This window comes from Electrophorus electricus, chromosome 2, assembly GCF_013358815.1.
Source record: "Electrophorus electricus isolate fEleEle1 chromosome 2, fEleEle1.pri, whole genome shotgun sequence".
NCBI lineage: Eukaryota > Metazoa > Chordata > Actinopteri > Gymnotiformes > Gymnotidae > Electrophorus > Electrophorus electricus.
In genome coordinates, this window is record NC_049536.1 from 23,058,567 (window position 1) to 23,074,200 (window position 15,634).

General features: G+C 41.6%; 1 protein-coding gene across 4 annotated transcripts; it reads right to left on the bottom strand.

The window, feature by feature from the left end:
* Positions 1–1,874: 1,874 nt before the first annotated feature.
* LOC113581721 (sodium-dependent phosphate transport protein 2A-like) lies at positions 1,875–14,664 on the bottom strand. Of its 4 annotated transcripts, none has more exons than XM_035534160.1 (14): positions 14,609–14,662; positions 14,290–14,450; positions 13,390–13,460; positions 13,005–13,181; positions 12,613–12,756; positions 12,259–12,402; positions 10,764–10,875; positions 10,103–10,298; positions 9,845–9,940; positions 8,518–8,617; positions 8,094–8,261; positions 7,801–7,917; positions 5,803–5,927; positions 1,875–3,987 (listed from the first exon to the last, which is right to left on the bottom strand). In XM_035534160.1, exons 3-14 carry the CDS (start codon positions 13,448–13,450, stop codon positions 3,400–3,402), a joined length of 2,028 nt encoding a protein of 675 aa, XP_035390053.1. In that variant the 5' UTR covers positions 13,451–13,460; positions 14,290–14,450; positions 14,609–14,662; the 3' UTR covers positions 1,875–3,399. The 4 variants fall into 4 exon arrangements, with proteins under 4 accessions (XP_035390053.1, XP_035390038.1, XP_026872859.2 ...); XM_035534145.1 differs by having other exon boundaries at positions 14,270–14,450; XM_027017058.2 differs by lacking the exon at positions 14,290–14,450 and adding an exon at positions 13,547–13,659 and having other exon boundaries at positions 14,609–14,656.
* Between the last annotated feature and the right edge of the window lie 970 nt (positions 14,665–15,634).

Genomic DNA, 15,634 nt, shown 5'->3' on the forward strand with positions numbered 1-15,634 from the left:
AAAGAAGAGCTTTTATTCTTTTAGACGATGAATGCTGCTGAATTGTGTGTAGTGTGATGAATGACATGAACTAACAAGTTAAAAAAGGCCCATTTTGATTCCAGGTTGTCCAACAATAGCATGAATCTAGATGAAGAACTCATCTTTTGGGCAGCTGCTGTGTGCGTGCTCTCTAAAGCACTGACTCACTGTTAAAGACGAGAGGGTGTAGAGGGAAGGACGCAACAAAATCACATCGCTGGCAGCTCAGACAGAACACAGAAAACAGACCATCATCTGAGCCAAATAAGTGACAGCGACAGTCCCGCCGTAAACCAATGCAAACTACGTCAGCAGTCCAAATCCCACTTTAAAGCAACAGAACTACATGAGATGACGTCATGGAATGCAAGATGGAACGTGTTCTGAAAAAGTTACTGAAGCATTTTAAAATGGTCTACCAGTCACTGGCTTTCATCCCTGCTGAAGTTTATTCTATAAATTGATGTTTGTCTGAGTCATAGATGAAGTGCTAAAGTGCATGAATATAGCACGTAGCTCACAGCAGCAAATGCTGAGATGTTACCCACCCCAGCCTCAGCGTCATACACCCGAGCACAAACACTCTTTCTCCGTAAAACACACTCTCTCAGATCATCATGTTGCCCATGCACCACCATGCTGTTTTCTCTTAGTTTAGCCTCAGATGGACTCGGTGGAGTGAAACGTAAATGTGAGGTGAAAAATACTAAGGTCTTTCACAAATGTAGCAAACAAAGAAAAATACAGAAAATCATCATATTTTCATTACAGCTCCATATACTTCAAATCTGTGGACAATTAATAATTCAGAATCACATTTAGCAAATATCAGCCATGTCTGGCAGTATTACTACAGAAATAAATGATTTAATATTCAATGGTTTATTGTTACTGATAAATACACAAGAAAATTAAAGAAATTCAGCCCTTTTTGAGTCAGTCCTGATCAACACACCAGCCAGCAACTATAGCATCTGAGAATACACACCACAGCTAATACAGCAGGTAGGCTGCATGTGTGAATGTGAGAATACACACCACACCTAACAGAACAGGTAGGACGCACGTGTGAATCCGAGATTACACAACACAGTAGGTAGGACATACATGTGAATCTGAGATTACACAACACACAGCATAGCAGGTAGGACGTACGTGTCAATCAGTGGCAACAGAGGGTGCAGGGGGGCAACATCACTGGCAAAGTGAATACATACACACAGACACAAAACCATGCACATGCGCGCGCACACACACACACACACACACACACACACACACACAGGGAGAAAAACTAATATCTTGCATTTGCATTATAATAATTTTACTAGGGTAATAGTTAACCAGCACATCATGACTTCTTAAAGAAAATAGTAGCTATTTGTTTTAAACATTTTAAGCGACATGCCTTCTACCCATGTGAAAAATGTCAGATGTGTAATTAATCTATCCAGTAAGTTTAGGAATATCAGTCCACATGACTGATGTCAGGCCAACATTGATTCCAAGCATCAGTTGCGCGACTAAATATGCAAATAAAGTGTTTAAGCATGGAAATAACGTGAGAGGTGAAATGAATGTTTGAATCACAGACATGGTGCCAGTTGTGCAGTACATACAGTAATGACTTGGACTGCGCTGGAACGAAACTTACAAAATCGAAACAAACTCACTGATAAGGAAACAGGTGCAGATCATGTGCCCATCTGGTCAGAAAGGCGCCTTACTCTGGTTTGTCAAGTGATAGGTGTTTCCTGTCCCATCTCACTTTTTACTCCTGTACTTTTAAAGTTCAAGTTCAAAGTTCAAAGTTTATTGAACATTTATTGAACATAAAGACATGGAGACGTCCAGTTCTCATTTTAATTATACATAAAATATCACTGGCATTTGTACATTTTTCTCTTTCACAATTACAAATCCTTTTGCTATAATAAAGTGCAAAGTCAGTCTGAGCTGCTTTAAAAAAAAAACAAAAACAGTTACCTTGATTTCTTTTTTTTAACCCATTTTATCTATTGCCAAGACCAGAGATCAGAGATCATAAATTACAATAATACACATGAACAATATTGCTACAATTTTGTGTGTGTGTGTGTGTGTGTGTGTGAGCGAGAGAGAGACATTGATTATGCATTTATTGATTGCAAGCCAAGTGATGTGGAAAGATGCCCATCTGCATCATTCTAATTCTTTTGACAGTAACAAATTGGTTATTTAACTTTCCAGTGCCTGTGTTCTCAGTCATTCAGGCAGCTGAATGGTGACATGCTTGTCTAGAGGTAATTTCAGAAACCCATCTGCTTAGAGCAGTCTTCATCCCTTCCTGTGGGATGGGAAAAATTTCACCTGTGTGTGAAGGGGTTGGAGTGTGATCTGGAGTGTTAAGAGTTTCTGCATAACAAAACCACTCCACCAGAGAGCAAGCGTGTAAACACACACGCACACACACACACACACACACACACATTATAAATGATACTATTTACAAAATACTATTGATGTTTGCCATTTTTAAAGAGATTTGTTAAATGTGTTCTATTACAAATGCCATACATATTTTACTATATTACAAATATCATACATCACTTAATCAGAGTTTCATATGAAAGTTGAGGTTGCATTAGCTTCTCAATAGCACTGCATAAGATTTCATTAAAATAGCAAAATTCAAAGGAAGTGTAATGAGGAACAGCTGCAGAAGGGCCAAGGCTAGACCCCGACCAACAAAAAGAAACATGAAACGTGTTTGTGTTTCTAAGCCTTGTCATCTTTCATGGCTGTTGCCTTGGCTGTTGCCTTGGAATGTAACTGCTACTTTTTTTAATACAACTTTTATGTTGTATTAAATGTTTTCAAGACGATGTTTTCAAGTATTGTTTTAAGCTACAGGTATCTTCCAGTTAGTTGTTCTTCAAGCAGGCCAAGCTTAGTAACACACAGTCAGTCGGACAAGGTTGTTAGTGGTGACACTGTACCGATCGGCGTTAGCTCTCACTGGTGCAGTGTTTGGACAGCACCTAGCTTTCTGTAACAGCTGTAAAAGACATCCAGCAATATATGTTTCAAAATAAACAGCCCAAAGACTGACTGTTTTTTAACCTTACAAAATCTACAAATTCCAGCACACACAAACCATAACAGAGTATCATTTGCTTTGGTGTTCTTGCATGCCAAAAGCACAATAGGGGATGTCCACACAACCCTCAGATTTCCCCCTAGGTACATGCATGGGTATGAAAATGTTGAAGGCTGTGTAGTGTGAAAGGTGCTTTATTCTGCCAGCAGCAGACTGGCTCTAATCATAACGTTTCAAACTGAGAGCCAATCAAATTGAACTCTTATAAAACAAATGGTCTGTGATTGGTCATTTCACTTCTACAGAGGTGTGCTGTTGCATCGTTCCAGTCCCTTCAGTTTGAACACCAATGGTTGTGGAGGTGACTCCTCCTGACACGACTGCACTGGGTTGTCATATGCCAGCCAGGTTTTCTTCTGAGATGGCACAGATGCTACGTTGGCCGTGTCGAGGCTGCTAGGGGCCTCTGGGTCTGCAGCGGCAGCAGACCGGGCGGAGCTACAACACATGGCCGTTGCCTTGGTGATGAGCTTGTCCATGGGCTTGAGAGAGCGCATCCAGGGCGGCAGGAAGTCCCAGCTGCGCAGACGCTTGGGCAGGTGGGCCGGGCTGTGTGACTGCAGCACGTTCACCAGGACAATGAAGGTAGCGACGCTAGCGAAGGGGGCACCCACACCCACCATGGCCTGCCAGCCAGCCAGCGACAAGCCAAATACGAGCGAGGGCAGAAGCAGGAAGCAGAGCAGCAAGTAGAGCACGGCAAACCAGCGGTACTTAGCCGTGCGCTCGCCCAGAGCGGACGCCATGCGTATGGGCAGGCGGCTGAAGGGCAGTGGGTACCACAGCAAGATCCCAAAGGTGTTGAAGAAAAAGTGACACAGTGCGATCTGAGGGCCGAAAGCAAGGCAGTGGAGAAAGTAACATCGCTGCCACATCCAGTGGATGTGTTTTTTTAGTCACAGAGAAAAGGTAGAAACAGAATAATGGGTTTTGCCTAGTATTTTTGATAAGCTGTACTTTAGCTCACTGGATACAACAGTGCAATTTCCATCAAAATATCTGAGTTAAATGAAAAAAAAAATTGCTGACTCACTAGATAACCCTCCCTCTCTCGCTCTCTCTCTCGCTCCAAGAAAACATATTTCACAGATAATAAGTAGCAGACATGCAGACATTAGCCTGCAGCGCTTTGGTTTATGGTCGCAAACAATCCTGCCTCTTTTTCCTCATTCAAGGTCTTTTCATCTCTCTCTCTCTCTCTCTCTCTCTCTCTCTCTCTCTCTCTCTCTCTCTCTCTCTCTCTCTCTCTCATCTTATTATTATTTCATCCCTCCAATCATCTCTCATTTTTCCTTTTTTTTGGTCCTCTTTGTTCCTTACATGTTACAACTCTGTCCCCAGTTTTCTCCTACACTACAATACTTACATACATTAAAAGGCCAGACATGATCATTTTGACCTTCATAAATAACTTTAATACATTACGATTCAATTAATTTTGTAAAGAAAACTGCACTGCCTCCTGAGGAGATCAGGTTTGATGAGGTATTTCTAGTGTGCTATAATCTTTTTTTTCAGGTTTCAGATAGGACATCAAAACTTCCAAACCGAAACAATTACAGGTTCAGATTACAGGTTCTGAAAGTACTTTACAATGTGTGAATTACATATGAGTAACAGGAACTATAATTATTATGAGACACACTGGGTGCTTCATTAACTTGGAGATATTTTCACGAAGATACAAAGTATAAAAACATTTTTGGAGGGCGGGGGTTGAGGTCGGGGCTTACGTTAAAAAAAGTATGTATTGTGGCAAAGCCATTAAAAGATCCGTTAAATGACTGGTTAACTACACACATAAAAAGCATGATCACTTAAGCAATACCATACAACGAAATGTGTAGTATTTCTTGCTCTGGTCACTGGTCTTAAAAGGGTACTTAGTGCAATTTCCATCACAATATTGTTTAGTAATTTATATTTCCTTCCTGAACTCTGAGTCTATTTCAGATAGCAAGTTTTATAATTCTGTAATATCTCTTCAGTTGTCCAAATCTTTAAACATCTACATATCAATATCTTCCTTATTTCTCACTGACTTGATAATGTGGTCCATAAAAATGTACAGATGAATGCTGTAACATTATGGGGACCACCAGCTTGGGTAGCTGGAATCACTTTCACATATCACTTAATTTGGTATCAATTGTGCAAGACAGCAAGAGGCAGGGTTATTTAAATTACAAATACACCGCAGGCTTCTGGTAAGAAGCTACAGGAGTGTAACAGCCATAAAAACCAACCTGAGGTTGGTCTGAGGACCAGTTGGAAGTCAGGGTTAATTTGAACTGAGGCAAGTTTAAAGTTGTTCCCAAAAACCCCTCATCAGAAAGTCATTTTGCATTCTAAACCAGATCACCAAAACCAGTGTTTGAAGATTTGGACATATAATCACTGAAATATATTTACAATTTTTATATATATATATATATATACATATATATATATATATATATATATATATATATATATATATATATATATAGCTAAATTAACCTCATTATTTTGGTGTGAAACTAACTAAAGAATGTTGGTTACCAAACATGTCTTTGTGGATCTACTACTTTTGGGCCAAGTGGTACATTGTGTAAATGTCTTTCTCTTTTTTTTTGCTGAACTCTCCCTTAAACGTGCCTCACCTGAAAAGCTGCAGGCAGTTTGTCTCCTGGGCTGGCTAGTGCCGCTAGGATCGCCGTGGTTGTTGTACCGATGTTGGAACCCAGGGTCAAAGGGTATGCTCTTTCTAGACTGATCACACCGATCCCTGGACCAGTCAGCGGTTACAAGGACCATCATCAACAGATCAAGGGGAAAAAACAGTTATATTTGGTTTGAACAGAGTTTGAGCAATCATGTGCCAACAAAGTAACAATCGCATTAATACAGTCCTTCAGTAAAAAGGTTTGACTAAATATAGTATACAAACCATGTTTTCCTTAGTGTGTAATCACCTGTAACTATGGATGTTGTGTTTTCATTAGCTTAGAATGAGCCCTTCATCTCTACAGAGGGAGCGGGACCTTTAGGCCAGTGTTTAGTTTGTCCTTTCTCTTCCTCTGTGGGAAGAAGACCCACTGGATATGCAGATATGTATGTTTAATTCTCAGCAAATTAAACAGCTCTCTCTCGCTCTCTCTCTCTCTATCTATCTATCTATCTATCTATCTATCTATCTATCTATCTATCTATCTATCTATCTATCTATCTATCTATGTGTGTGTGTGTGTGTGTTAAAATATAACATGAACCCCATGGAATGAATGTTATGATTTAAACATCTACAGTTTCATATATAAACTGGCTCCTCCTACTACTAATTTAGAAGCACTTTGCTTGCACCGCTGATGAAGGAACTCTGAAATGTTCTGTTTCTCTAGAAACTCTGTACTTTATTACAATTTTGAATATTTCTACATCTTTTACTATATATATATATATATATATATATATATATATATATATAATAAATCCTCCTAAATCTTACTGCACCTTTAAGATTAAAACTAGACATAGTCCCTTCACTGCTTGGTGGGATTACGTGTAGCCCAGGGTCATGTGACCCACTCCTTTGATTTTGTAGTACTCTGTGAAGTGGAGGTCATTGGATTTAATTCTTTTTGGCAGAGCATATCTGTTTGTTAACAATTAAAATCTACACACGCAATAACGTGGTCCACAGCACTTTTAATAAATAATGATCACTGGTAACCACAATCTCAAAGACAATTTAGCCAGTCCCACTGATTTATAAGTTTATAATATGCGTAATTACACAGCAGTTGGCAGGCAACGGCAGTGAGCTTGATAATGGTGACGTAACCCGAGCGTCAGCTGTAATTACGTGTGCTGCCTTGTGGCCCAGGTATTAGCTGAGCTAATATTTAACATCTATTAGCATGTACACTTCAGAGGTCTCCTCCATCCCTGTTCCTAGAAACACACTCATTTTCGGTGGGACAGAACAAAGTGAATTAAAATTTAACTAAGACTGCTGATGAATTTTTGCTTTCCCAACACTTTCATCATCAAACATCCACTCTTTAATCTCTGCTTTGGCTCGCATTTTAGCCAGCATTGGAATCTGATCTTTGGAATTTGATGCTTTAATTTTACTTTAATTCAACTTTGGTTTTACCTGCAGGAACTAATGGTCTGCTCATGATAATTATATTCACTCCCCTTTTTTCTGTCTATGCCCCCAGCAGAACTACTGAGTTAAAGAGTGCCTGGACATTACTGAGAACATCAGCGTTGTTCTGTTCTGAGATCAGTGCTTGTGCGCATGTTAATTAAGGAGACTGCTCTTCCAGCTTTGTACTGTTCTGAGATCAGTGCTTCTGCATTTGTTAATTAAGGAGAGTGCTCCTCCAGCCTCAGGAAGGATTCCACCAACCAAATCATGATGCGGGACCTCAGTGTCACAGATCTGTGGCTCACTTCATCCTTTTATCATGGTGATTAGAGTTCTGACCTATTTATACTTTTAAAGTTCAGCTGTTTAATTTCTGTAAAACATGACTGGTGATGAAACACAACCAGTATGTACCCTACATGAGCTCATGTTCAAGTACCTATGGGAATTGCGATCCATAATAAATTCACCATTGAGAGGGAAAGATGATTTCTAGCAAACTTACCAATAAGAGGCGTCATTGCAGAGGTGAAGACTGAACTACTCTGCACTAGAAATGTCATTCCTGCACCAACAAACATGGCCAGATATCCTGCCAGCCAGCCAAAGGGGTATGGAAAATCTAAACAAACAAAACCCCAAAACTTAGATATAGTGGTTAATGAATGGTGATAACCAGACTTCAAAGTTACTACACATAAAATACCATGTGAATGTTCTATAATTTAACCAATCAGGCACTTTGATGTTTACTTGGGTAAATGCATGATTCTCTCAAACAGGAGAGGAGACATTTACCTGTGTTGATGACCCCTTGGATGACCCTTGCCACTTGACCTTTAAGGACTGAGTTTAGGACCTTGACGATGAAGATGAGACAGGAGCAGAGCACTACCAGGGAGCCAGTGAGCAAGATCAGACCCACGGACAAGTCGGAGAGGTCAGTGTTGGCAAACAGATGCCAACCTGGAGGAGAAGAACAGTAACAACCAGCAAGGCAGTGAAAGTGCAGGTTAAGATTGAATCATCCCAAATGAACAGAATAAAACTATTAACAATGAAAGTGCATCTTATAATAAAATAATCCAAAATAAACACAATAAAAATATTACCATCATGAATGCAAGCAACAAACAATTGTGAAGTGAATATGCACTGATTGGATTCCTGAAACCTGTTTTCTATGCGGTATTCTCACTCAACAAATGATGACTGCACATACATCTTTCTGCGTTAACTGATGAGGTGAGGTTGCCATCCTTCCCACAGTGCATCAGGGAGGAACAGTTCGGAGAATGAGCTACTGATGAATTCCATGATGGCTGGGGATGGGAAGCGAGAGAACGCCAGTGAGACAGATGAACTCTTACGCTTTCCACAGTAAATGGAATCAGAATTACAAACATATTATGCAAAACATTACAAAAATAAAACACATTAAAAACATAATTTAATTTAATCTCCAGTAATAAATTAAATCTCATGTGGAATTCAATAAGTGCATTTTAGAAAAGGCTGTAGATGCAGAACTAGCTTTGTGAGCTAGGGGGTTTTACTGAAAAAAGGTGTTGGAATGCTAATTTAACTTCCAAAATGTTCCTTTTTCTTCTTGTGTGTGTGTGTGTGTGATTTTATATATATATATATATATATATATATATATATATATATATATATATATATATATATATATATGAGAAAGAAGGAGAGAGAGAGAGAGGATAGAGAGAGAGATGATCAACTCATTCTCCTGCATCTCACCTTAACTGTGCTTTAACACAAACACCGAGTTAGACGTTTACAAAAGATCCACAAGAGCTCTAAAATACTCAAGATATCAGAAATAGGAAAAACAATCAGACCATGTGACCTAAACGTAAGATATTTGATAGGTGAGAAGTAGGCACCACATACAGAATTGACCGCATGCACGTGATGTATTTCGGGGCATCAGTACGGAGAGGCACACAGGAGGGAAAGCGTTCCTTTGCGAGGCAGTGGAAGACATGCACTGCGACTATTGACAGAATTTTACCTTGAGAGCTATTATTCTACCCTTCTGCCTGGAGCACCGATCCATGACGCTCTCAAAATAATTGTTGGCGCAGCACTTAAGAACAAAAAGTGCCATTTATAAGCCAAGCTGTGTCTTTAGAGGTCTGAGTGCCTGTATTCTCTACTCTCCTAGTCTCATGAGTGCCACACAATATTTCACAGGCATTAACATACTGTGCCGGAGGAAAAATGTCAGTTACTTGAAAATAAATACATGAATGTCAAGAAATATGGAAAAAAAAAACAACCTGCCCCTCCCTCTCAATCTCAGTCTCCCGGAGTCTATGGTAGCTTAAGCTATATGGTGTTTGAAACAGACATTCGAAATGGACCACAAGGTTTCTTCCCTTTATACAGATTCTAATTGGTATTCATGTAGTGGATATTGCCATGGTTTCCCTTCTCCTTCGCCCCTGACTCTGCTCACAAAGTTCTTGATAATTAGAGGAAGTGCTGAAGTGCATGGTAGGTGGAGAGAGCAGGAGCATGGGTACCGTGAGAAGATTGCTTCCGCACCACACTTTGATAAGGCTGCGGTTCTTCACGTTCTCCTCTTTCAAGGCGATGCCCGTTATGACAGACTTATCCAGCTGTCAGAGGGGACAGACGTCAGTGGTAGTTCGCATCACATTCAAACCGCACGCTGAAAGCACCATGTCAGTAACAGTCAACGTGACCACTGGTAGCTATTTCAAAGGCCTGAGCCGTCATATGCACGCACGCGCAGAGACACGTGTACGTCACACACTCACCTGTATGATGAGCTTAGTGACGGGCTCGGTGATGACCTTCAGCAGCTCGGGCGCCTCCTCGCCACTCTGAAGATGAAAGCTGTTAATGGTGGCTCGTGCCAGGATGCTGAGTATTCCCGAGGCCACCTCTAGGGGGAGCAGCACCAGGACAGAAAGCCAGTTGAAGCAGTCATGGATTGTAGCACCTGCAAATGCCCTGCACAGATTTGAGGACATGGGAGATTGGGGGATGTACAGGGAGTTCAGGGGTAGCGCATATGGTACATTTATACAGACTTTCCAGTAATGGTTTGTGTCTGTAACTCTCTTAATGTGCATGTGAAAACATTTATGGAATTTGGCTGACACTTTTATCCAAAGCAACTGAGCACAACTTGGGTAATTGAGGGTTAAGGGTCTTGCTCAGGTGTCCAACAGTAACCTGGCAGTGGTGGGACTTGAACTGGCAACCTTCTGATTACTAGTCAAGTACCTTAACCACTGAGCTACCACCTTGTGAAAAGGCAGAAGCCTCCAGATGACAGGAAGAGGTCATGGGTAAATCGCACTAAGAATTACACACGTATGATTGGGGTGAGCGTAACCAGAGGTGATGAGGGCGAGAAAGGCTGAGAGCTCATGACGTGATATTGGAAGAGAGTGGTTTGTCTCGCCTGTTTACCGTTTGAATTCACTCCTCTCGCCGGCTTGCATCAAAGCAACAATGGTGTTGGTGACGGATGTGCCAATGTTGGAGCCCATGATTATAGGGACTGCAGACTTCACTTCTAACACTAAACACACACACACACACACACACACACACGCGCACACACACACGCACGCACGCACACACGCACACACGCACACACACACACACACACGCACGCACAAATCTATTCATGAGCTGACTGCATTTACACAATTGAAAAATGAATGTAATTGAATGGCTCATGATAGACAGACTGATGATAGCCTCCAGTTCAAAAAAAGCCAGGACACTTTCAGAATCATTACACAACCGAGCCATTTAGGAACCACAAAACACTGAGCGCAAATCGCAGTCTTGCACTGACTTGATATTAAAATTGGGGCTAATGATTTTCATCCCAGACAGTCTCTAAGTACTGCTGACCTGCAGGATGCAGGGAATGGCTACGTCCCAAATCACTGTCCCTGCCCTAATCAGTCTACCACTGACTTTAGTATCAGTAATCGCTGGTAATTACTCCCCCCTCCACCACTGAAAATGGCGGTTGTATCAAAGTATAAAAAGTTTGCACATTAAACCAGCACACGGCGCACTGGGTGGACATGCCGAGAAGCTCAATCATGACTCCTGTTATCTTAGGAGTCACGGTCTCAGAAAGCCAGAGGCTGACAGGCAGGAATACGCAACAAGTCAGGGTTGCCTAACAAACAGAACAACTCCGGTGTCGGAGGCTGAAGTACATGAAAGCTTTAGAGGCCTGATGATGTACTTGTGAATTTGTCTCAGTGGTATTCTGTTATTCTTGTCACAATGTTCTTCTGAGCTCCCTCTGCTTTTTAAGACACACCATCTGACACTCTGTGGATTTAATTCCATGCCGTTTTCATGTTAAACTTACTTAAAAGATGCATTTGCAAATAATACTTTGACACTTTGTTTTGGCAGGTCCTCTACTCAAACGTTCATGACAGCTAAAGGCATTCGAATGGAACTGTCTGCAAAACAGGTCCAGCAGGCATCTAGTTTTAAAACCTACTAACCTCTTAATTACCATCTCCTGTTCTTCTTCTACAAGTTTATGGATTTTCACACCTTGTTGTCACCTACTTTGTGAAATGAGCTCATCAGAGAGGCCATGCTTGTCTTCACAATGTAACAAAGCACAGGTTTTAAAGAACAGTTGAGATGATGCAACCATACAACACTAAGGAGCTCTTTAACCCAAACTCCTGGGTTTAGCAGCTATTTCTCTGAATAAACGCACTTATGAAAGAAGCAGGGCGCACCATCTTAAAATTGGGTTTGGATTCAGCAGCACGAGTCAGAGTGTTTACTGGTTTACATCATTGAGCTGCACTGGCAATGAAGATCGCTTACCATATATAATATAGCAAGGATGTTGTGTGCGCAGGAGCAGTTTTTGTGGATGGACTCAGTGTGATGTTTGCCTGGCTGTAACACTCACGGCCAGAGGAAACAAGGCTGACGATGATCGATGTGGAGGTACTGGAGCTCTGCACCAACACCGTGACCAGAATGCCAACCACCAGCCCCGCCACAGGGTTACACAGGATTGCGTTGTCCTGGAAAATGCCTCCTGCCACCTTACCTGCAAATGTTCAACATACCCAGGCTTAAGCTAGTGAAGAGGACATTGGAATATAGAAACAGGATCAATCGGAATCTGAAAAACAGGTCCAAAACAGCCCACGTTATTCCACGACACTTCCGGTGAAGGCATGGCTCTGTGAAGCTCTCTTAAAGTGTGTGAAGCTTGGAGACTGCTGGGACTAAAGGCAGATTAGAGAGGTGGGTCTACCTCCAGCCAGCTGGAACGAGGAGCTCAGGGTGTCCAGAGAGCAGACGAAGCTATAGAGGAGGAAGAAGAGGAGCGGGATCTTCAGCGTGCCGATCAGAAGAGCGTTCCTTCTCTCACTCTCCCCTCTGGGAGCCTCGCCGGGCACTGGCAGAGGGGCAAAACAGGGGAAAAATACAGGAGACAAAGAGAGAGTTATGCCAGCAGTGGTCATGGGTGCACAGGAGTGCAGGAAAACGGGAGATGGAATATAAACACTTACACTAGGAAACAAATGTGTTAATGTCTCCCAGAGCACATCCAAGTAACTGAAAAAGGATATTTTGTACAATCTGTAACAGATAAAGTATAAGACAGACAGACACCCACACACACCCACACACACCCACACACACCTTGGACTTTGGGCAGTCTTCCTCCTAGCCAGGGTGTGTGGGACAGAGGGCCAGCATGGCTGGCACTGCAGCAGCAGCTGCTGCTGTGGTCCTTTGTGGGGCCGAGGTGTGCCTCCCCACACAGTCCTGGCTCAGACTCCACGCACTGGCACCCTCTGGCACCATGAAGATCTGTCACTGAACAAGATAAATATGGGAGACAAAAAATGACCTACAAATCGATTCATGTCCAGTTGCCTGACAGGGAGAGTCACTTAAGAAACACCACAATACTCCATGGCTCATTGGGTGGTAAGTGTGTAGGGTGAATGTGAGCAAGACACAATGCAATGATTTAAAATTTAAGAAGAAGAAAAAGAAGAAGGAGAAAACCTTTTCTGTTTACCAGTATAGCTGCTCACTGGTGTTGCATTAGTCGAAATGATTGTGATTGGCCGTGAAGACATGGTTTCTTCTCTATAGGAACAGCACAGTTTGAACATGGTTACTGTACGACTGTATTACGAATACATCACCTTATTTGTCTTGAGCGTGCATATTACATGACACAGAGGGAATTTGCGATGTCTGGGGATACTGTAGCCTGCCGTTATTCATGAGGGAGCAATAATCCAGGGCTTCATTTTGTCTGTTTCTTTAGTGCATCTTCATGACCCTTCAAATAAACGACAGCCTTCCTAAGACGTTGTAAATGACAAAAGCATTTCCAATCCCAGATGGCCACTGAAGACACAAAACATCTAATTTCTTCAGCTACCTGAAGCTGCCATAGAGTCAAATGAGTCTCATCTTAAGACAAATACATTTTGTGTGTCAAGCTCGTGTAGCTCCACCCTCACGGTGGGACTCACTAGTGCACATGCAGGAGCTGTAAATGGCAGTGAAATTATACGAGCTGATGGCCACATGACCAGGTACCCAGAGGTACATTGTAGTAGTTAGGGACCCTAGTTACATGAACACAAGTCATAACTGAGTGGGACTGTAAATACAGTAACTGACTTATGACCTGCAGAGAGGACCATTTCTTTAAGTTGACTCTAGTAGCATTATATGACTGGTATGGGCCATGGGGCTTCACTGCAGTGTATGCGAATGCACTCAGCAAGCAAACCTTCCACACACCTTGTCAACCTCATGTCAAAACGTATAATATACACACAGGAACAGATTCAACATTTACCTTAACAGTATCACTGTGTTCACCCACCGTGACTGGGCCACTAAAGCAACTAAAAGTGTTAAGAAGTGTAAGCAAAACTAACGTGTTACAGAGGATGCTCACGGGCGGGTTTGGGGGGTGGGGGGTTGGAGTCGTCTCCGTGTTGAGCATGTGGTCTGGGCTCCTCTTTGCAATATGGCGGGGGCCCTGTGCCCTTGCGCACACAGCACCACTCACAAAGCACTGAGGAGACCCACAGCCCCCCTCCAAAATGGCACATATGTCTAAAGAAACTCACATATAAATATTTAACATCCTTTTACCATGCCATGTAAAATACATAGGATAATAGAAAGCCAAAGAGTGTTCAGTACAATTGTCATAGATGCACAGAAACTCTGCTAGATATTAACGGCCATTTTTACTCAGCGTGCCATCTTACCTTATTAAGAGGCTGGAGCTTAGTTGTCACTGGTCCAGATGAGACGTGTTCAGGGCTGGTGATCCTTAGTGTAAAGTGAATTTCAGGTTTATATATGAACCCTCCAGCCTTGTTCTCTTACTCATTAACTGAGATGGCCTCAGATAAGAAAGTGTCCACTAAATAATTCATCACCCACATGGTGCATCACAGAGGTATGAAGCATTATTTCACATAACATTAGTTAAAAAAAAATTATTATTATTATTATTATTATTAGCTTTTTATTATTATATAAAATAATAATAATAATAATAATAATAATAATAATAATAATAATAATAATAACAACAACAACAACAACAATACACCTCATCCATAGTGACCATTACAACTGTAGCAGCCTGCTTGTAACAACATGAGACCTTGTGGGGAGCTGGTGTCATTATTCACCTTTAGGGTTTGAGATCTCCTGGCATGGCTTGAAGAATAGCTGGATCAGTTTAATTCCTCGAATAAGGAACAGCTTCAGAAGTGATCTCTAATAAAAGACGCTTGATCTCCATTATAACATGCAGTACACCTGTCAGTGCCATCACCTGAGCATGGATCATGGCTCGACTAGTATGGTCTAGACATGCGGTAAACAAAGAGTCCTGTCCTGAGAAAGTCATGTAGTTAAGTAGTTCAGCTGTTTCGGTTTTTGGCCCCTTCTTGTGCTTTGGGCTCCAGCCTGACCTCTTTAAGCAATGATGCCAAAATAAAAGTTCAACCCCTGCCAGCTGGAATTCAACTGTGTGTGCCAAGAAACCAAGTCATGGGGAGAAATACATTTGGATTGAATATATTTATTTATTCTACCACTACTGTATGTTGTTTTATGCATAATTGTTTGTTCAGAATAACTACCATAAAAGAAAGCTTATGTTCTAATGTTCAAAACAGTCATTAATTAGGGCTGGAATGGGGTCCATGGATCAAAATATCAAAGTTGGACAGCTAAACAAGGCTTCATTAAAGTATAACTTGTTCATTCTGTGCTCTAAC